Source organism: Zeus faber (genome assembly GCF_960531495.2).
Source record: "Zeus faber genome assembly, chromosome: 14".
In the NCBI taxonomy this organism is placed as follows: Eukaryota; Metazoa; Chordata; class Actinopteri; order Zeiformes; family Zeidae; genus Zeus; species Zeus faber.
This window is the reverse complement of record NC_137200.1, coordinates 12,604,053-12,626,657: the sequence shown is the minus strand read 5'-3', so window position 1 is coordinate 12,626,657 and position 22,605 is coordinate 12,604,053. Positions and strand designations below refer to the sequence as shown.

General features: G+C 43.8%; 1 protein-coding gene across 1 annotated transcript in view; it reads right to left on the bottom strand.

The window, feature by feature from the left end:
- Window positions 1–87: 87 nt before the first annotated feature.
- Window positions 88–22,605, bottom strand: part of mcf2b (MCF.2 cell line derived transforming sequence b) — a 25,102-nt gene continuing 2,584 nt past the window's right edge. Inside the window, exons 2-26 of the mRNA XM_080013718.1 lie at window positions 22,261–22,395; window positions 21,546–21,662; window positions 20,206–20,355; window positions 19,870–19,994; window positions 19,544–19,658; window positions 19,287–19,406; window positions 18,139–18,330; window positions 16,821–17,012; window positions 16,531–16,711; window positions 13,828–13,916; window positions 13,268–13,365; window positions 12,717–12,783; window positions 12,292–12,407; window positions 11,975–12,044; window positions 11,463–11,555; window positions 11,206–11,298; window positions 9,945–10,070; window positions 9,016–9,231; window positions 8,733–8,825; window positions 8,487–8,565; window positions 8,168–8,213; window positions 5,623–5,720; window positions 3,683–3,798; window positions 2,605–2,717; window positions 88–2,464 (exon numbers count right to left, since the gene is read on the bottom strand). Coding sequence (XP_079869844.1) covers window positions 2,383–2,464; window positions 2,605–2,717; window positions 3,683–3,798; window positions 5,623–5,720; window positions 8,168–8,213; window positions 8,487–8,565; window positions 8,733–8,825; window positions 9,016–9,231; window positions 9,945–10,070; window positions 11,206–11,298; window positions 11,463–11,555; window positions 11,975–12,044; window positions 12,292–12,407; window positions 12,717–12,783; window positions 13,268–13,365; window positions 13,828–13,916; window positions 16,531–16,711; window positions 16,821–17,012; window positions 18,139–18,330; window positions 19,287–19,406; window positions 19,544–19,658; window positions 19,870–19,994; window positions 20,206–20,355; window positions 21,546–21,662; window positions 22,261–22,395 — 2,922 coding nt within the window. The 3' untranslated portion in view covers window positions 88–2,382. The remainder of the gene's footprint in view (window positions 2,465–2,604; window positions 2,718–3,682; window positions 3,799–5,622; window positions 5,721–8,167; window positions 8,214–8,486; window positions 8,566–8,732; window positions 8,826–9,015; window positions 9,232–9,944; window positions 10,071–11,205; window positions 11,299–11,462; window positions 11,556–11,974; window positions 12,045–12,291; window positions 12,408–12,716; window positions 12,784–13,267; window positions 13,366–13,827; window positions 13,917–16,530; window positions 16,712–16,820; window positions 17,013–18,138; window positions 18,331–19,286; window positions 19,407–19,543; window positions 19,659–19,869; window positions 19,995–20,205; window positions 20,356–21,545; window positions 21,663–22,260; window positions 22,396–22,605) is intronic.

Genomic DNA, 22,605 nt, shown 5'->3' with positions numbered 1-22,605 from the left:
CATGTGTTGTCATTTCTTTTGTGCCGTCAAAAGAAAATAAAAGGACATTCCATAAAATTGGAAGAGTGGGTGGGCAGATATGGACTGCATTGATTAATTCTGCAGTTGGAGGTAAATTATAATATTATTATTATAAATTAAATCGTTAATAGTGAAGTGCAACAAAAATATCTAATATTTCTTTATTTTAACATGCATTCCATATACGCTTCGATATTACGGGTTTCCTCATTGGCTCGTCGGCGGCTGCTTTCGGCACAGCCGCGTCACATCGATGGCAGCCCAAAAAGCCGCCTGGGACCGGTCCAGGACTGGTCCTGGCGTGACCCGATCCAACCTAACTAGTGGTGGTGACGCTGCAAGAGGCGGCAATGTGGAGCATTTTGTGCCCCGATCTGAGAAACACCATGGTTGTTTTCATAAGCCAACTTTCCAAAATATCCTCTGAAGGATACACAGAAGTAATCCGCGACGTAATTGCAATTCAAGAAGTGAATGCCCACCTGATTCTACATTCTCTGTCTGAGGAAGGCCACCTGTACTGATTACATTACTATTACCTTGTAATTGTGTAACTGACATATGTCGGCGTCACTGCCTTTTACAATTACTACGCAACTCCCTCTCTTGGAGAAAAACTGAAATAAGCTATCACACATATGTAACAGAGGCGGGCGACCCATGCAGAGCAGCAAACAGAGAGAATCATGAGGTCAAGTCAGGAGACACACAGGTCGGAAAATTACAGAAGCAACCAAGAGAGACTCACATTGCAGAGGAGTTGCATCATATTTAACAGCGTACACAGGAAGTTGAAAAAGTGAACGAGCCACCAAATGAACTGAAGTATAGTAAACACTCCCGGCAATGAGGGGCAACACCAAGAGTAGTTCAACAGTTGGCTTATGTGTTTCAAATAGTAGTTCCTGACGGAGCATGGGAACACCTCACTATGTCTGTTAATCAATTCGGGGAAATCTGAACTTTAGATCCAGCGTGAATTGACCAAGATTCAAAACAAAAATCCATGTGAAGGGTTTGGAAGGGTTTTATGTGGAGCAGTCGCTGCTGCCAAGTTACTTTATGAATCTAAAATGGCTGTATGTACCTTCCAAGCAGCTTCTAGGGAGACAATAGCGCTCAAGTAGGTCAAGCAAAGACAAAAAAAAAAGGTTTTATTTTCTTATATTGCTGCATCGTGGATGCATTATGGAAGCTGGTCGATAAAATGACACAATGGAGTCATCTGACTGAAGTTAGCAGTTCTAATCCAGGCGACTATTAGCATCAGCAGCGGAGAGGAGAGCTTGCAAAAAAAAGGAAACCAACAATAATTAGCTAAATAGGGGTAAAGTTTGAAAAGTTTGGCACATGAACCACGAGGAAACGCGGGTAGGCCTATACGTGGTGTAAGTGACAACCGTTGTGGTACATACAGTAACAAGAAAACAGATACAGAGAATACATGATTTACATCTTGAAAGTGAAGAAATAGTCCACATGTATAAATCAAGACCCCATTTCCATGTCTTGAATTCGTAACTCAAGTCCAAAATATATACGCTCTAGAACTATGGAAAAAAATGATTTTTTTTTTTGAGGTCCCAGCTGTGGAGCTTGCATTGCTGTGTCTTTCTGAGGTTCTATGCTGCCGGACATAACCCAAAAGAGTTTGCTGATAATGTTGTGCTTCCGCCTGTTTTGGTGGATACGGGTTTGGGGGAGGCCACATGATGGTCCAAAAGAAAATGTAATTAAAAAGTCTGTAAGTGTGTGTGTGTGTGTGTGTGTGTGTGTGTGTGTGTGTGTGTGTGTGTGAGAAGGAGACCCCGATTCGGCCTGCATGTATGAGAGTCCTTTGGCAGTCATAGAGAAAGGAGTTATCCACAGAGAGTGCTGCTGAAGGTAAAAAAATAAAGTATGAAAAAGATGGCGTCCCATAGATAGTGTGTCCCAAATCCCTAGAAGGTTAGTGCTACTGCTACTGCTCCAGACGTTTTCCTCCAGACGCCGTTTCATGTGCGGTCCCAATCACAGTGTGTCGGTAAAGGCTTCAACAATTTAACCTGCCGACGCTCCCAATTGTAATGCACGGACATTCAAGCACAGAGGTGCCCATTTCACAAATGGAAGTGGGCACCTTTTGTACAGAGTGCATAATAAAAGTGCAGTTACTGAGAAGATGCTGGCCATGTATAGGGTATGTGATTGGCTGCTGCGCAGATGTGGGCAGGTTGTGATTGGCCAGCTCTTCAACGGTCACATTTCAACATGGCTCCAGTCCTACCGCGAGTGAGAGGGAGCAGCAAAAGTGGCAGTAGCAGTAGCAACGAGTTTTTGGGACGGAGCCAGACATCACCCGTACTCGGTTCTCACTGACTCTCAGCAGGTCTCTCCCAGAATCCTGTGCAGGTCCTCCGCCAGGACACGCCCCTCTTCACCACGACTCACATTCCTCACCTTCCTGGAAAAAGTCGACATGTGCGCACATACTTAACAGCGACAATGATTATTTACAATTTGGTTCTTCCAGTTGCATTCACACAAGCCATTATTTTGTCTTTAAAAACCTATAATGAAAATGTTTATACACGGGCTGCATACCACATTCTAGATGCGTCTTCATGCAGGAGCTGGATGACGTCGCCACAATTGAAGATGATGTCATCAGTGCTTGCCATACTGCTCTCCACCATGACCCTGTACCTTCCAGCCACCTATGGAAGACAGGACAATAGCTCTGAGGATGATTTTAGTATTTTTAGAGCTTATAAAGCTCATTGAGCGTAATCACCAGGTGTCATGACATTTCACTGCATATATTTATGACTGTATGTGTATGCGTATGTATGTGACAAATAATATCTTGAACTGGAATTTGAACTTGATTCATGCATATGGATGTTAATCATTATTGCAATAGATATAAGGGGGGGGGGTTATCACAATCATTGATTTTCAGTTGCTGAGTATTAAAGCTGAATAATTATTTTATTAATATATAATATGAATTATTATACTAAGATAATTTAATGCTATTTACGAGAAACATTCAAGTGTTGCAACCTGCTCTCTATAATGTAACGACAAGTAAGGCTCAAGGTTAAGATGATCTTTACTGTCAAACCCTTCCATATACTACTGTAGTACATGCCCGTTCAAAATATTAGACTTTCTGAGACATGGCACAGTTTGACAAAATATCAATGAAAAATCAAGTCATACACTTTCTTTGACACTACAAGGGTGTCAAGTAAGACACTCTTACTTGACTTGACTCTGGCTCACTGTTCATTAAAAGTTTATTAATTTTACACCTGCCATGTGTCCAAATTGCATCAAATTCAACACTGCACGTCCTTGGGTCCCCTGCAATACACCCGCCGAGTGTGAAGTAGATAGGATGAACCGTTGTGGAGATAATCAAAGTACATTATAATCGAAGGACACCGACAGAGATTCCTGCAATTATAATTATATAAATATAGTTTAATGTAGTGTTTTTTTGCTTTACATGATCCAATTTTGGAGCATTACAATATGGTCTGCATGAAGTAATGTCATATTACAATTTTTTCCCTACAAGAAATGGTGAAACTTTTTTGGATTGAAACTCACCTTGCGACCCCACCATTTTACAAACTTATGAGCCCCACCCTATAAGGGTCGTTTGTAATCTCACCAGAGGTGAAGGCTGTTCCTCATCCTCTGAATCCGATATGTTGGAGAGGTCTGTCGCTCCACCCCAGTCCTCCAGGCCCTCACAGATTGCCACTGAGTGGGCCGGGGTAGGCCAACCTGCACGGGACACGACAACTGTCAAACACCCTCACTACATTCATGAGGTTTTATCATATACAGTATGTACTATATGTAGATACTCCAACTTTCAAATTGTTTAATCATAACAATAGAAATAAGGGTTTGTCCAGGATGAATTTAATCTGATTACCGTACATTCATGAGTGTTTTATCACATGTATGCTTCTATGTTCTATTTTGGCAGCAATGCTACAATGCAGGGAAACCCCTCCATGCTTCGTCTTTACTATAACAGGAATACTTTGAAAGACCCTCTTTCCAAATACACACTTCATTTGAGTGCTTGGAACTGTAAATACTGTTATAATTCAGTTATAGTCGCCGCAAGCGTGCCGCCTCATGGTGCAAGCTCTACCAGAGCGCACATGCATATACACCGATCAGCCACAACATTAAAACCACCACCAATAACTACTAATATTGTGTAGCTCCCCCTTGTGCCGCCAAACTCCACAAGACCCCTGAAGGTGTCCTGTGGTATCTGGCACTAAGACGTTAGCAGCAGATCCTTTAAGTCCTGTAATTTGCGAGGTTGGGCCCCCATGGATCGGGCTTGTTGTTCCAGCACATCCCACAGATGCTTGCTCAGATAGGACCCAGACCCTGGCCATCCACATGATGTGGCCGGAAACGGGATTCATCAGACCAGGCCACCTTCTTCCATTGCTCCATGGTCCAGTTCTGACGCTTTTGGTGGTGGACAGGTGTCAACATGGACACTCTGACCAGTCTACATCTATGCAGCCCCATACGCAGCAAGCTGTGATGCACTGTGTGTTCTGACACCTTTCTATCATAGCAGCATTAACTTTTTCACCAAATTTGTGCTGCAGTAGCTCTTCTGTGGGATCGGACCGGAGGGGTTAGACTTAACTCCCCACGCGCATCAATGAGCCTTGGGCGCCCATGACCCTGTCGCCGGTTCACCGGTTCTCCTTCCTTGGGCCACTTTTTTTAGGTACTAACCACTGCATACCAGGAACACTCCACAAGACCTGTCGTTTTGGAGATGCTCTGACCGTCATGTAACCATCACAATTTGGCCCTTCTCAAAGCGGTTCGGATCCTTACGCTTGCCCATTTTTCCTGCTTCCAAAACATCAACTTCAAGAACTGACTGTTCACTTGCTGCCTAATATATCCCACCACTTGACAGGTGCCATGGGAACAGGACGAGCAATGTTTTTTTCACTTCACCTGTCAGTGGTTTTAATGTTGAAGCTGATCGGTGTATAATGTAGTTGCGCGTTGCAGTGTAGATGCCATGGCGATAGTCTCCTGAAACCAGGGGGCCCTGTGCACAAGCCACCAGGGGAAACTGAAAGAACTGCTGTAAACATTATAAAGATGTCCTGAGGGAAGGATCCAAATAACTAAAAGAGCAGTAAAAGTAAAAAACAAAGTCTTGTGCAGGTTTTTTTTATATATTGTCGTGAATTTGTGCAAATTGTCGGTGTAAACATTCCAAAGAAGTGGCGAGGTATTAAAACAGTCTAAATCTTTGGACAGAGACGGTGCCATCTCCTTCCTAAATTCAACACCATCTGGTTATTTTTGTGGTCACACATGGATGGATCGTACAGATTGTACCTTCAGACCTCTTTGCACAACCGTCCATGGGACGCGTCCATCTTAAATTACCTGAAGCGCACGGAGTTCCAGAAATTAGGATGTGCACGCCCTCACAAAAAAATCACTGTGTGGCAGCCGGCACTAAACAACACTACAGCTGCGCCGACTATAAACCAGGCTTTACACAGCCATTGACGGCCCTTAGCGTATTGTGACAAAGGCACTTACTGCGTCGGGGTGAATTGACCACAGTCTCTGAGAGGGCGGGGCTGGTGTGTATTGACTCCTCCCCCTGAAGCATGTGGGCGTGGCCTGTTGCCGTGGAGCTGTGGGGAACATGGAGACACGCTGAGCAGCCCCCCACCGATGCTCCGCCCCACGACACACACACCCCCGAGACACTTGAACTCCGTCACCATGGAAATGACAGACAACGATAACAAACAAAAACAAAACGTACAAAAACGAAAACAACAGCAACAACATCCACGGTGTCACAAAAACAAGCAAATACGTCATTCACATTCTGTAAGTAACTTTAACATTCCATTCAACGCGCAGACTAACTCATATATTGCAGCATCCCGGGACTCATGAGCTCCTACTTCCCAAACTAGTGTGCTACATATCATGTATTGGGCTGTCCAGGATAACAAGTTAACACTTGCAAAATTAATTCTAAAGTTTCTCCAAATAAAACTTTTAGTTGTTTTATTTGGAGGAACGGAGTATGGATATCGTTAATATTTTAACGGTACCGCTACTCTGACTGATACTGCTTATCGATACGACACTTTAACAGTACTCTTATCGGTTCTTTTTTTATTCTATCTAAAACAAATTAAGAGCAGAATCGACGCTGCTTTATTTTCTGCGCATTACGCATGGAGAGGGGGCGTTCAGCGTGGAATCTGCGCCCTCGTCTCCTCGTGTGGGTGAGAGGCAGTCAGAGGGAGCCGGCCCCGCCCTCCTCACCAATATCTGGCGATGTATCGGGAGAGAGCGTAGATACTGACAATCTCTCTCTGACAATCGCCAAAATGCTTCTTAGACGAATATCTAAATCTTATTGCAAGTAGAAACGGGTCATAGTGCTAAATAAATAGAAAATCAATTTTCTTAAATCGTCGACTAGTCGAATATTCACACTGAACAGCTAAATCCGATTCGACTGACAAAATTCTGAGTCAGGTACAGCCCTCAACCACACTCCCTTGTATTTATACAATTTAAAAGCAACAATAGCAAGCTATGAGCCAAATAAGCTAAAGCAATCAACAGAGTCAATATACAGTATATCTGCATAGTGGATCAGTCATGATTGCATCACAGTGGACAAAGTATAATTTGGGAAATGTGATCATTTTTGGGTCTCTGCACAACATTTTTGTCTTCCGCATCTTGCAATGCTGCACTCCAACTAAGTGGTTCTGATTAACAGAGAAAAAAGGTCAACTACACAACAGATGCTTCCAGTTTAAAGCCCCCGCCAGACGGCCCTGCGGATAAAAATTCCCTAATGTTCAATGTGATTGCTGGTCATAGAATTATATTGTCTTATATCAGAGCTCAGCATGCCAGCCTTCAAGGCTAACCAGCCGAGTCCAAGGCAGAGAAAAACCTATGAATTAGTTGTTTTTATACTTTATGGGTTTGACACTGTAACAGTGCAAGCTTTTCGCAAAATTTCATCAGATGTAAGACTTGAATTGCAACTAATGAAAACATGTTTGCAATCATTCTTCGACAGCCCAAATATATCCATATATATTTTTCCATTGAGGGAAAGCTATGAGAATACCAGGGAATGCTACAAGATATGAAAATGTTATTTTGCATTTTTCTGAATGAGATCTGGATCAAATAGCATTTTAGGGTGGGTTTAACACATACTATTAAATAACGAGTGGATGACATTGTAATTAACAATATATAAATATTGTACAATATAATGAATAAAATATACTGTATATCATTGTATAAATAAAAAAAGATATGCATGTTAATTATTTAAAAGTCCTTACTGTATATATTTACCAACTTAACCATTTCAGTTCATTTGTGTTGAAATCATCAGACCTCACCACTGTTTCGATCCCGACAGGTCGGAAAATGCTTTTGGACCAAGGTCTGCTTTTTAGATAAACCATTCAAAACCTAAAATAAACAACCTTCACAGTTCTGTGGTCTGTCTATTGCTGAGCATCACAAAGCACCATAAAAAAAAGAAGGCTGACGGAAAGCAGAACACTAAAATGACAATATCTCTCGACAACAATATCTGAACTTGAAACACCGGACAGTGTTTTTTTCTCCTCTGGGGAAATTATATAGTCCAAACACAGTGCACCAGCTCACCTTACATAATTTAAACACGGGCAAACAATTGTGTTTCCATGTATACTGTATAATCTGTGTTTTGTGGTGCTACAGAGACTCAATAATTCATAGAGGGTGATAAACATTAACATCAAGCAAGCATGCAAACTAAACATTTGAAAATGTAACAGTGACTATAGAAATGTCCTACTATAAACTGTAAACACACACACACACACACACACACACACACACACACACACACACACACACACACACACACACACACTGTACATTCAAATCACCGTTTGTAGATAACACCTCATTTTTTGTGTGTTTCAACACTGACTTAATTCAAAATGTTTTGTTCGCACCCATCTACAAATGGCGAAGTGAGATGCTGATGCAGAGGGCTGCCAAGTGGCATTATAGCAGGTCATGCATGGAGTATCACCTGTCTGAGAGGGGGCCGTCCGACAGCGAGAGGGATGGTGCCTCGTCTGGGGGGGGCATACAAAATGCACAGACTGGATTTTTATCACCTCCTTACAGGAAAATCCACTATTTCCCAGTAAGTTCCACTATAAAAATTGAAACTTTGCCGTGAGTCAAAAGCATATACTGTATTAAACAAAATGAAAATATAACTCAACCGAATTTCTGAATGCGTGTTTTTTTCTGAAAGAAATACAGTGTGAAAAAATCAGACGTTGAGTGAGAAAGAAAGAAAGAAAGAAAGAAAGAAAGAAGGAAAGAAAGAAAGAACTAAAAACCTTGGTGCAATTTTTGCTGTTTGGTGAGAATCTTTCGAATCTCTGTCAGCCAGGAGACTTTCACCTCCAGTGTGGTAGCCTAGAGACACACACACACACACACACACACACACACACACATACACACACACACACACACACACACACAGTAAGGTTAGTACTAATATACTGTATTTACAGTATAAATGTCAAGTCAGAGCTACAGTAAGTAGGTAGCGATGAGGGGAAACAGAGCAAAGCTCACACCTGAACTATGTACACCTCTTCTCTGCCGCTGTACCAGATTTCAAACTTCTTCACATCTCCCTTCACATTCTCTGTGATCCCCACCGCACTCATCTACAAGTAGAGATAGAGAAGCCAATACTGTTGATCTGATCACGCTGTTGTTGTTGTTGTCGTTGTTGTTATTACTGGATACAGGTAAAGATACCAGAACCGAATCTAATTCAAAACTAGAACGCAAAAAAATGAAAAAGAGCAACAATGCTCAATTCAGTGAGACTGAACTTAATTGTAACACGCTCACTCTCAGGCAGTGCTTGAAGCTGTAGAAGGGCGTCCTGTCGTGCGAGTCGTCCTCCCTCCGCTTGCAGAGCAGCAGGGCGTTCTCGTACAGGAACAGGTGCCGCTGCATGGGTTTGAACCTGGCCAGCTCCTTCATACGCACCGCCGCCCGCTTGTGGCTGATCCACACGCTGAAGCCTCCCTGCAGCACCACGCGGCCCAGCTGGCTCAGGTCGCCCTGGGGAGGACGGCGGTCGGACCGGCAGACAGATAGATCGATAGACAGGCGCAGGGATAAGAGAAACTCATTCCGGTCAGAGAAATGCATCTACATTTCTCCTTGGACACAAGCAAGGTCCCCTGTGCTTGACTGACGTCAAACATTGAAAGTGATAATGTGAAAACCTTCGTGTGACACTAAGGTTTCAAGATTCAAGAGGTTTATTCGTCACATACATATACATACTTTCATACATATATGCAGTGAAATGTCAACGCAAAGCACCCGGTGATTACACACAATAGGTTTGTATATTCCATGCTCCATTGCGGTTTTGTGATGTTCATTGTACTCAACTGCCGCAGATGTGTGAATACCTTGGCTAAGTATGTGTCAAGGAACCAAAGTGCTACAGTACTTTGTAATGACCCAATGAGAATTGCATTCATTCTAAAAAAGTACTGTCTCCCAAAACTGTGTCTATTTATATACAGTATGTAGAGTGACCTGATGCCACAGTGTTTAAAGTTGATTGCCAAATGAATTCATATGGAGGCCAGACTATTTCTGATGTAATTTCCTATTCACTATCTGGTAATATTATTATTTTATCTAATCATGTGACCCTGGATTCCTCCCCTGAATAATTTAATTGGTGAGAATCAGGGAGTTTACTTTCTGATGCTGAGGGACTTGATTGACACTCTCGATTGACATGATGTCGGTGGTACCTGATAACCAGTGATGGCGATCTGATGCATGGAGTCGTTGACCGCCTTGAGTAGCTCCAGCATGGAGTCCAGGGCCTCCTGGAGTTCACAGCGGTACTGTTCCTCTGTGCAGTGCTTCAACAGCTCCTATGCAGGAGCAGAGGGAGAGTGGCGATTCAGTGTTAATCGCAACAGGACTGCTGCTCCTCTGCTTATCCGCTTAGCTCCCTCTCATTTTGTCTGCCACCGTTCAAATGGTTGCGCTCTATCCGTCTGCCATCGCTGCTCCCTAGCTGTTCCTCAATCCGCTTGTAATCTGCAATGGAATAAGTTTAAATGGCTGCACTTGATTTCCTCCATCCCTCCCTCCCTCAGTCCAGTCTAGCTACAAAAAGTGATTTTTTTTTATATATATATTTTACTAGATTTTTGATCTTTCGAGCTGTGATCGATGCAGCTTAAAATGGTCAAGGCAGCCCCTCCCCCCTGTCACAACACATTGATTTCACAGTAATAAATGTGTTCGTGGGTGTCATGTTAAAGGGCTAAGGAATAAGGCATTGTGCTTTGCCAGTGTTGCCACCCCTTGTGGACAAGATATCTGTACACTACAAGTTTTCTTATTTCATGTATTTTAGCATCATGCAAATATATATATATATATATATATATATATATATATGCATATTATATATGCATATTATATATACATATATAATTTATAATTTCAGTATTTCAATTTCATTTTCAATTTCATTTTTTATCTTAAAATATTTTATCATTCTAACCAGTGACTTATGTTAGTTAAAACTGTTTACAATACCATAATATGCGCTAATTCCTTCTATCAATCATCAATTTCTTATAAATATTAGAATTTTAAGAATACTTTGTGTTAGAATTGGCCTATAACATGCCCAAGTGTCACCATACTGGATTATATGTGAGAAGTTTAAGGAAGAAAGCTGCACTGGTTTGCCACACAGCAAACACTCCAAGTTCTAATATTATAAAATCAAAATATAATAAAAATCCCAGGGAATATAACAAGATGGTCGCAAATGCATGGATCGTTATTGGAGGAGTTAATAATTATTACAGACACCATCACAAGCTAAGGTCATTGGTGAAGGTGATTTGTATGGAAACATCAGGTTAGGAACGCAGAGTTGCTGCGTCTCGTCACCTGTGGGCCGGCAAACGTGCCAAGTATAATTATTCAACCCAATTGATTTGATTTGTTTCGCTTTGAGGGGACCTTCTACCGCCGGCTCTACAGAACCTTGAGCAGCAGCTGGTACTTTGTGAGACGTTGGACTGGTTTCAGCAGATAGGAGTCCAGACCCAGCTTGTGGTCCAGCTTCCTCTGGCACTCCTAGAGTGAAGCAGAGAGAGAAAAGAGAGACAGGGGGTTCGTCTATCTCACCCCTTCTCCCTCTGAGCACATCATAGAAAATATAAATATCACAGCTTACAGCTATTATCTATTCAGTGCTGTAGTGTTGTATATGCATGCCAAACATGGTTAAGCCACAGTACCTGAAAGAATGGCGAATCAGAGCACTGTCTCCATAGCAACTCAGAGTGAGGCTTGTTTTGGCAGTAACGCTCATACACCTGAAACTTCTCCTTCTGCTCACAAATATTAATTTACACACACATGCACACACACACACGCACAAACTTGGTTAGTTGGTAAGTGTTGCAACTTACTTAATACTATGTCTAAATATGATCTCACACTACTCTAACTCCCCACCCTCTTAAGATTGTGTTCCAAACCATTTCTTCTCTATGTAGTGGATTTACTAGGTCGTCAGCCCTCTTCTAGGGTGTTCAAAATCTAACGTAAAACATGTACGCAATATATAGTGTATATGTGTGTAAACAAAACTATTCACTGTTGTACAATGGGAAAGAGTAAAAGTTCGGCAAACATTTCATCTCCCATTTCATGTGACTGATCTATAAGGAAGAAATCTTTCAGCAGGGAGTGGTGAACAGATGAACGATTTGGAGAAGAGCGTTGATCCCCGCCCCCTCCTGCTCACCCGCTGCAGGAAGCAGGCCCCCACCCTCTCAGGGGTCTCCAGGCAACCCTGCAGATCTTGGAAGAAGATCCTGGACGAGGAGTTCAGAAAGGGAATGAAAGACAAGTGGAATGGAGAGGAGAGGACACTATATGAGAGTTGTGTGTGTGTGTGTGTGTGTGTGTGTGTGTGTGTGTGTGTGTGTGTGTGTGTGTGTGTGTGTGAGTGTGTGTGTATGTGTGCATGTGTGTGTTTGTGTGTGTGTGTGTGTGTGTGTGTGTGTGTGTGTGTGTGTGTGTGTGTGTGTGTCTGTCTCTCTCTCTCTTTCTCTCTCTCGCCTGCTGTGGAACTGGTAAATGTCCGGCATGTTGCCAAACAGAAGGTCCTTCTGACTGCGAAGAGCTGAAGGAAGCAAGCTGGACATGGCCGGGTCCTCCATCTCTGCCCTGTAGCCCTGATCCATGGAAGCAAAGGAGGAGGAGGAGGAGGAGAGGCATGGAGAGAGAAGAGGAATGTGAAAAGGAAAAGAGGTGAATGGGCAAAGGGAGGAGGTTATAGGGTTAAAGACAGGAGAAGAGGAATGGAGAAGACAGGAGGAGAGTATAGGCATGGAAGTGGATGGGACAGGAGACAAGTGTAGGAGACTAGGAGATACAGAATAGTGTTTGAAGAAGTGAATGAAGAAGTACACCTTTACTCGTAGTGAGCACCTTTATTGTCTGAAAACTACAAACGACGAAACAAACACACAAGCGCAACTCACAAGCAGTACTGAGAGCAGCTCATCTACATAGATCCTCTCCGTTGCTATCAGCTCCTTCATAATATGGCTGGAGAAAAAAAAGAAAGTGTGAAAAAGACAGGGAGAGAGCTAGAGAGCGTGGATGAGTAAGATCTGATACTGGAAAAATTATGTTACTTGCACTGCAAAGAAATAGAGAATGAATTTAAAAGAGGAAGAAGCAGAAATATCTGCCAGCAGGGTGAGATAATTCTACTTGATGAGATTTTTTCTTTCCCCACAAAGCCAGCTGAAGGGTCTCCTACACACATCTAGCCAACTTATCTCAAAATAAATTAAAATAATTGAAGAAGTTGGTTTATTTTCGAGGTTTTCTGGCTTTTGCAAAAACAGGGTCGATTTTACCGCACTATGGCATAAACATGATTCTGGCAGGGAGAAGACGCAGATGGTTGACGCCAACGCTTTCCACACAGCTGCTCTTGTATTCGTAATTGACGTGCAGCACAAGGTCAAATTTGAAGTTTTTTCAAGTTTAGCAAACAAGGGATCAGAGGTGAGCGGTGGCCGACCGTGTGACCTGCTCGTGGTTGTCCTCCACTTCGGAGTCGGTGTCGGGGGCGGGGCCGTACAAACAGCTGTTCCCTTGGTAATCGTGCATCACCTCAATCTGACAGGACACACAGTAATAGCAGCATGACAGAAACTAATAATACCTTTTCTCTCTCTCTCTTTCTCTCAGTCTCTCGCCCTCTCACTGAAACACACACACACACCTGCATGCTGAGACACAAATGCACAAACATAAACACACACTCAAATTTGGAGCGCAATATTTGATATTTTTAGTATAATCCTACACACCATGTTTGTATTACGATCATGTGTCTATGTGTCAGTGTCATTATCCATCATGGCCATATCTGTATAAGTGAAAGGTGTATATAGTGCATATCGTTTTTATTTTATTTAAATTTATATTTTTATTATATAAATAAATAATATATATCTTTTTGTTTTGTTCCCTCTTTTCCTCTAGTTTTGACTCTTGAGCTGCTGTAACAAGTCAATTTCGTGGGATAATTGATGTTTATCTAATCTTATCTTACATACACCAAAACGTCAAATCTACCTTGCGCTGACTGGGGGTCCTTTTGGAAGTTCTCTTGCCAGGAAGCAGGTCAAAGGAGAACTTGGAGTTCAGGACATTGAAGTCTACGCCTGCAGAGAAACACACACACACACACACGCACAGAGAAACACAACTGAGAAACATAAAAACTCTTATACACACAAACACATAAAGACACATACATTCATATATATATATAGGTGTACAAATATGCATTTGCCCATTAACACATACTCATTCAGACAAATAAAATATGGACAAACACACCACACACCAGATAAGAAGACACAATGGTTGAAGAGAAAGGGAAGACAGATGAGGTTGGAACTAGGCTTGGGCAGATTTACGATTAAATCGTAGAGCTGTCGAGTCACCACTGGTGATCGGGTCTCACTTCCCCTCTACAGTCCAGTGCAGAGACTTTGAGGGGCAAAACAAAAAGAAGAGGCACATGGACCCCCAGCTCCGGTTCTTGGCATTTTGGGCAAACGGAGCAGCACAGCGGAGCGCAGATCATGCCTGCGATGGTGCACACATCGGGACGCCCGTGATCTGTGCTTCGCTGTGCGCACATTGCGGGTTCACCCAGGACACGTTCCTCATGAATATATCTTGCCCAGGCAATCAGCTACCTCTATGCCCATTCAAGCTTCAAAAAAAAAAACGCGCCTGATAAATAAGGCACCATGGGGTCAGGGGGCAGGTGCTCAGGCCCTGCCGCCCGCACGTACCTGCTGCTCAATATGCAAATCGTGTCATTATAATATAGCAATATATAATATAATTTCAGGGAGAAAGATTTTGATTTATTTCATTTCCTTATTTTCTTACTGGTATGGAAAATGAAAAACGTAAACCTAACTCTAAACCTAAGAGAGAGCCTATCTTTTGATTTTAGATCTATTTATTTTCGTTTGCTTCCTGCATGTATGTACGAAGCAACATTTTTAAACACAACTGAGTGAAGAGACTATGCCGCTCCATACTGTTACAAAATAAACCTGTGTGTCCCCGCTGTCTCGACAGTGGAGACGCACGACTCCCCAGTGCTTTCCGTTGCTTTTGGACTTATGTAAATACTGGATCTTTTTGTGTATAAACTTAACTTGTAAATAGTAAATTCTGCACTACTGGAACGATGAAACGATATTTGCCGCATTACATTACATCCTATGCGCGCAAACTCCCATGCGCGCACCTCACCAAATCGTATATCGCCATTTGCTGCCCCCCAGCGATCGGCAATTGAAATTTTGCAAGATCGCCCAAGGCTAGTTGGAAGCAAAAGATTATAGTTGGGGGGTATGATGGATAAAACGCTGAATAAAAAGACCCCTAAAGATTTCTGGTACCTCTACCTCTAGTCTGCACAGTGTTTACCATGTTGCCCCAAATCTCTGGGAGATGATAGAAACAGTTTTGCAGGTTTTTGTTTGGGTCCTGGGAGTGGACTCACATCAAGGACTACTCAGGTCTCTGGCCAAAGCGATATTGATCTTGATCAGACCACCTGAATAAATAAAGCTAGTTGTTACTTTCGACACTGATCCTTTCCTACTAGCTGTCTCCTGGAGGGACAAGTGACAAGGGCGATCAGTAGCAGGAGCGGAAACATTAGGTTTTGGGACAGAGCCACGGTGTATTGTATATGCCAAGAAGTGAAAATAGGAACACGATTTGGGAGAGCTGCTTGAGGGAGAATGTGTAATTGATACAACCATGCAGATACAAGAGGACAGCTGAAGGGACAAGAGTCCTGTGTATAGAACAGAATCTGGAAAGAAACCAACATGTAAAATGGGACAGAGGACACTCACTGAGAGGACTGCACTACGGTGAGATAAAGCATAAAGTATGTGCCCTCACCAGCTAGATCCTCCCTCAACACATTTTCTATGCACATCAGAGTGGCATACTTATTCACTGTCTAACAGCTGTGCCTTGTGCTTTGTGCCTCGGACAACTAATCCTTCGCCTCTTTAAACTGTTCTGGTGCATTGATTAGCTGAAAACAGCCTCAGGAGTGAATTCGCAAAAGTATTGCGCAGCTTTGGCGGTCGCTAAACCCGCGCAAATAACACAAAAAGCAACCGTCTAAAATTCTCAAAGCACCCGCAAAGGGTTAAATGCACCCCTAGCTGCACTGCCCCCCGCCCCCCCAACTGCACTGCCCCCCGCCCCCCTAACTGCCCCGCCCCCCTAACTGCGCTGCCCCCCGCCCCCCTAACTGCACTGCCCCCCGCCCCCCTAACTGCACTGCCCCCTAACTGCCCTTTGTGGTAAGTTGCTTTGGACGAAAGCATCCGCTTAATGATGTAATGTGATTACACGAGACATGCTATGATAACATTTTACTCAAATTAAAATAGCATGGGACTACTCACTAAACCAAGTGATATTAAGGGATAAACAATTTTACATTTGTTTAATTTAGCATTTCTTAGCAACTTACTTTTTCGGAACTTACTTTTTAAAATCTCACAAGTGGCATTTTACTGGAGTAATTTACACCACATAGTAAAAATCCCAAAGGTTATTTTATCGATCTACTATAAACCCATGATAATAATATATAATATATATTCACCAAATTCCAAGAATCCATGGCTCAAAAATGTTTTATTTGTAATTTACTTTTCAGGTTTATTCAGGCCAAAGAACTGACAAGCTCTATACATGAAGTGGGATTCGAGCGGTTCGTACCATGTTTAGGGGAGAACAGGGGGGACTTGCAACGTTGTGAGAGCTGATGGGGTTCCGGCCGCGGGGCCACCAGCTGGATAGGCCGGACCTGTACATCCGCCAACTTCCTCAGACACTGTTCTCTGTTATGCATCATGCACTGGACAGCGTTCAGCTTCTCCGTCACCATGGCAATCTGGGACTGGAAAGGACATATGGGAGAGAGAGCGGTGAAGTGGGAGAGAAAGAAGCAAAAAGAGTCGAGCAGTAAGGTGGGTGTGATCTGTTGGTTAGCGGGCAGGTTGCGTTACCTGTAGCTGTGGAGTGAGAATGGCTTCGAACTGGAAGCTGAGCGTGTCCTGGCTGCTTCTCAGAGCCGACGGTGCCCTCTCCTGGTGCACGGCGAGGTAGTGCAGTGCCTCCTGAGCTCCTTCCTTGGTCTGGAACTTGTCCACCATCTGACTGGCCAGAAGATATGCTCCCTCATCACACCAGTGCAAGGCCTGCACACACACACACACACACACAGACACACACACACACACACACACACACACACACACACACACACACACACACACACACACACACACACACACACACACACACACACACTCTCTCACTCATACACACTTACGTACCCACACACACACACACACACACCCACACCCACACACACACACACACACACACACAAACCGAAGCAGACAGACATTTGGTCCGGAAAATATATCAACCAACATGCTCACAAACACATGCAGAAAGAAAAAAACAGAAACACAAAAAGATACAGAAAAAAACTTGATGAATTAACACAGATTTATTCAAATCGCAATCATTTTGTGTGAACGTTTCTTTGCGTGTACCTGCAGGCAGAAGCAAAAGCACGATGTTTGGAGCAGAGCACATCAAACTCCGCGCCCCCTCTGTTCTTGAGCTCACTTTCCTTTATTTTTTTCGCTGCACTCTGCTCAGAGATATGAAGATAGAACTGGAGCTGCACCCTGTCTGTGTGTCACGTGTGATCCAGCTCAAACAAACACACTGACATACAGAGCACATACTGTACACGTCCCAATCATTATTCAAAATCCTTTATTTATGGGAAATCTGATTCTATCCTAATCTAAATCAATTTCGGGTCCCAACACTCCTGCTGGACGTCCATGCTGTTCATGTTTTATGTCAAACTGACAAACACCTGTACGAGAAAGGCGAAAGGATGCGTGTTTTTCTTCGGTTCTGTATTTCTCATGACTGAAAACTGACTTGAAAATTGGTGATTGGGGATTGGTGAATTCTGGCTAATGCCCCGGAGTCACACGAGACCCATGGAAACAATGAGCAGCCGGAGCAAGCAAACTGCACTTATATGAAATTAACAGTGTAAGGGATTGCGTTTGTGTGTATTTGAGCCATTTGGGCCATTTATATTTTTATATAATATATATATATTTCTATATATTTCTATATTTTATATACATTTATATCTGAGTTTGCTGCCTGTGAGGCAACTTTCCAACACTCCGCTTTTTTGTGGTGTTAAGATAAACGGTTTAATGAAGTGTGTGACTAAGTGTCTCCAAAATGAGGAGATAAATGTGAGTGTGTGTGTGTGTCATCCAGGACCTCCTCGAGGCGAAGCAGCAAGTCTCGAGCGCGAGTCAGTGAGGCGCGTTTGGCGCGGATGGCGGTGGTGATGACGTCACAGCGGTGACGCAGCTCGTTGCAGCGCTGGATGATGAGCGCCAGCGCGTAGTGGTGGTTGGCAGCCAACTGGTGGCCGTGCAGTATCACCACCTGGGCGCGGCTCATCTCCCCCTAATAACGCGCACGCACGCGCACACACACATACACACACACACACACACACACACACACACACACACACACACACACACACACACACACGTTAATTGAGGTTTCAGTCCTGTATACTGGGTAGCTCTGTGGAGCGGTAAGCTATGTCGGTCATGTATTGAAGATAACAGTACTACGGTAGCGGGAACTTCTGTTCTGCTACTGAGTTAAGCTACCAAATATTAATCAAAGAAATAATAGCAAGATCAAAATGTATAAAGGTATCTTTCTGCGAATTTCTCACTTTCCTCTGAAGTGCATTGTTGTACAGAGAATAATCGTGATTCTGAGTCTGACTAACCTGTAGGCTTCATGATTGCTAAAAGAGGACACACAGTGTCATTGGGGAATCATCGATTACTACATGAATCACCGCAGCACGGGAAAAAGTGAAAGAGATTCTGCTGCATTGCTGTCAAAAGACAGGAAAGAATAAGGCAAAATAATAATTTGGAAAGCTGCAACGGGATGTAAGTAAGTAAAATCATATGAATATTATGTGTGTGTGTGTGTGTGTGTGTTGTGAGTGTGTGTGAGAGCAAAAGCAACGGCAAAGGGTTTGAGAGTGTGGAAGTGCAGTTTCTAGCTTTACATGAGTTATTCTTCCCCAAAAGAGAGGAAAGATGGACACTCAGCGTCACTCAACACGTGCTTACGTCGCTGCATGCGCTCTACAGCAAGCATCTTGTTTTTTAATGATGCGTTGTTGATGGTGACGGCAAAACACATTCAGAGTCTGTTGTTCTAGTATTTTAAGCCCTTGAGGTGCTGTAATTGTGTGTTGGAAACTTATTGATATGCATGTGTAACCTGTGTGTGTGTGTGTGTGTGTGTACCCTGTGCGTGTGTGTGTGCGCGCGCGTGTGTGTGTGTGTGTAACCCGTGCGTGTGCGTGCTTGTGTATATGTGTGTGTTACCTGTGCGTGTGTGTCCAGTGACTCAAGGTCTTTCAGTAGCTGCTCTGTCTGAACGACCGTGGTTCCCACGGAGGAAATCTCTTTCTCCTGGGCAGACAGCTTCTCCAACACCTCCTCCATCTACACACCCACACACACACACACACACACACACACACACACAACCAAAATCACAATATACCTAGTTGTCTTTGATGTTGTTTGGTGTTTGTATATTTGTAGGGAACGTTTGTGACTGAGTGTGTTTGTGTGCTCAACTTCTGGAAGCTGATCTCGTAGCAGAGCAGCTGGTGATACTGCTGTAGCTTCATGTGGTGTTTCTCAAAAAAGCCGTCGAAGGCCTCCTCCATGTCTCTCAGCTGGGCCAGGAGTCTGCGTGTGTGTGCGCACACACACACACACACACACACACACACACACACACACACACACACACACACACACACACACACACACACTAAATCTCTTAAAAATGCTTGTATCTTCATTTCATTCTTTCTCACATAGCGTTGAGTAGCTTCAGTGTGAATCTCTCTCTCTCCTTCCTCATCCCATCCCGTCTCCTCCTTTCCTCCCACCGCACCTCTGAACAGTCGCCGTGTCGGCCTCGATGTCTCTCTCCTCCACCCCTTCCCTCTTGGAGACCCTCGCAGTTTCCAAGTTGGACTGCAGGAGGCGCCCTTCCTTCAGTACACTTCTGATATCATCCTGTAAAAGATCACACACACACACACACACACACACACACACACACACACACACATCTAGATATATATGATATGGATATATATACTGCATACAGTTTATATACACAGCAAAGCCAAGGGGTCACTACTGAAAGAGAAAGCATGCGGAGAAATTGAGAAATAAATGGAAACTAGGGAGAGAGGAGGAGACAGACAAATAACCGGGTGAGAACCTTCATTTGTCTGTATTTATGTGTGTGAGAGTGCAACAAGAACTCTATGGCGCTGGCTTCGTCGGGAAGTTCCGTTTCGGACAGCTCCGACCCGAAGCCCTGCAGCAACTGGGCGATCTCCTTGACCGTCACCGCAAAGTTCTCAATGGCCTGCAAAGACACGCACGCACAGACACACACACACACACACACACACGCACACACACACACACACACACACACACACACACACACAGACACACCCACACACACGTGGATTAGTCGTGCTCAGTAGAATTATCTTCAAATTCTTTTCTACATGGATGGCTTTTATATCACTTTGTATTACTTCTATCCACCGAAAGAACAAGAACATAGCGACAAACTGGCATCAACTAAACTAGAATAAGGCACTTGCAGTGGTAAATAATGACGGAGGGAAAGTGCAAACGGATGACAACTGTTTCCTCTTTAGTAAATTGCATCCAAACCCAATGAGTAATTTGTGGCTGCTTCCACAGTAGAACCTCTTAGTGCTCACAGTGTTTTCTGGAAACTGAATTAAAATCAGAGAATTCCATTGCATCCAAATAAAACGGTTCCTTTATTTAAAGATCAGATATTTTGATGAAGTCCCGGAAGGCTGCATTGTCGCCCACTCTGATAGGCGGTGCACTAGGGAGGCTGTTGATTTCACTCTGCACCAACTGGCGAGGCTGGCCATATATTTTTCCTTTTAGACCAATCAGAGTGGAGCTGTATGGGGATGTAGAATTCAGAAAGTACTGGGGCAACTTGCAGCAGCAAATGTCCGAGCAGGGCCTGGAACTTGCAGAGTTCTGAAAGGCAGATGCGGATGCCGACCAGGCTCTTTGGGCCATGTCCAGGAGGATAAAGAGCCTTTCTCTACCGGATTCAAAGTAGTGGAGCTTAGGTTTGAGAATGCCATTGGCTCCAAGTAGCTCCACCTTCAGCCTGATCCGTAGAAGCTGAAATTGAACTGATAACCACTGTTGGCCCCAGTGGACCTGGGGTTGGAGGAAGCCTAATCTGGTCCTCCTTGTTTGGGGGGTGGCTCTCCATATTCCATCCTCGCTAGAGCAAGCAGTTTTGTAGGGCAGGAATCGGTAAGGAGAAGAAGTTGGGATTCGGGAATCGTCATGTGTAACCATCGGCTGAAAAGCTGAAAGGGGGAGACCGCACTGTGCCCAGATACTGGGTTGTGAGCTGGAGGTTTGACTCTGCAAGCCTGGGCCTCCTTCTTCTCCTCCTGGGCCCTTCTCTCTGAGGCCGTATCTATCCCTAACCCGCACTCATCCAGTGAATACTGACACTGACTTAACGGGAAGACGTCGGGTTACCGTGCGCAGGACGATCCAGTCGCTGCGGCAGTACTCCACTGTTCCGGTAAAATCCGAGGTCAGGTGGTGTTCATCGATGTAGCGCAGCAGGTCGCCCACCGAGCGCAGCATCACCACCTGAGAAAACAAACACAACACAGCTACAGAAGTACCCATCTGATCCATTACTTTTCCTGACCTGCATACATAGCCTGGGTGTTTGGGTATGGAGTTATTGGGACATAATGGTTGACATATGAGTCATTTTTCTTCATTAACAACACACTTCTAGGTGTCAAAATCCGAAAGTCGAGTCTTGGTATCAGATTTTTTAAATGGAATGTATTCACCATACCTGTGAAATATTTTACCCTTGAACCAAGGCGTTTGGGTCATACCACAGATTTCAACTAGCAGCACATTGTAGCTTAATTGCTGCTTCGAGCACTGCCCGATATCTGTTGTGATTGATTTTGCGCTTGTGGATTTTTCATTTGCCGCAGTTTGAGTGACAAAATCAGTCGTATCTGTGAACTTATTTCTTGTAATAATGTGAACTGTAAAATACGATCGTGAAAACGTCATTCATTTAAAGGTGAGAAACCTCGCTATCAGAAATTCAAACCTAAACAACAACAAAAGCTAAAAACCTCCTAAATTGTCCGATATCTTCACCCAAATTCTGCTTTTTTCCGTCCCCCCTGTTCGTCCCTCCCCGTCTACACCGGCATCTTACCGGCATCTTCAACAGGAAGTCCTCCTGGGTGAAGCGGAAGCCCAGGTCGGTGCTGGAGGTGGGGCTGGGGGCGGGGCTTACCAGGCTGGACGGGTGCAGCACCAGGATCAGGTGCAGGTTGCCCGGGAAGGAGGTCTGAAAGGGGGAGAAGAGAAAGAATGAGGACGGGCAGAGAAATGCTGTGACGCATCTGTTTTTTGTTTTTTTTTGTTTTGTTTTGTCTTTATGAGGGGGCTTCATGCAAGTGTTATTTAGTTTAGTTATTTTCTCAGTTTTGGTAGTTTGGGTAACACCGGATTCAACGGTTCAATGCAAGGTTGGTCTTGGTGCTTCATCCCCCTTTTG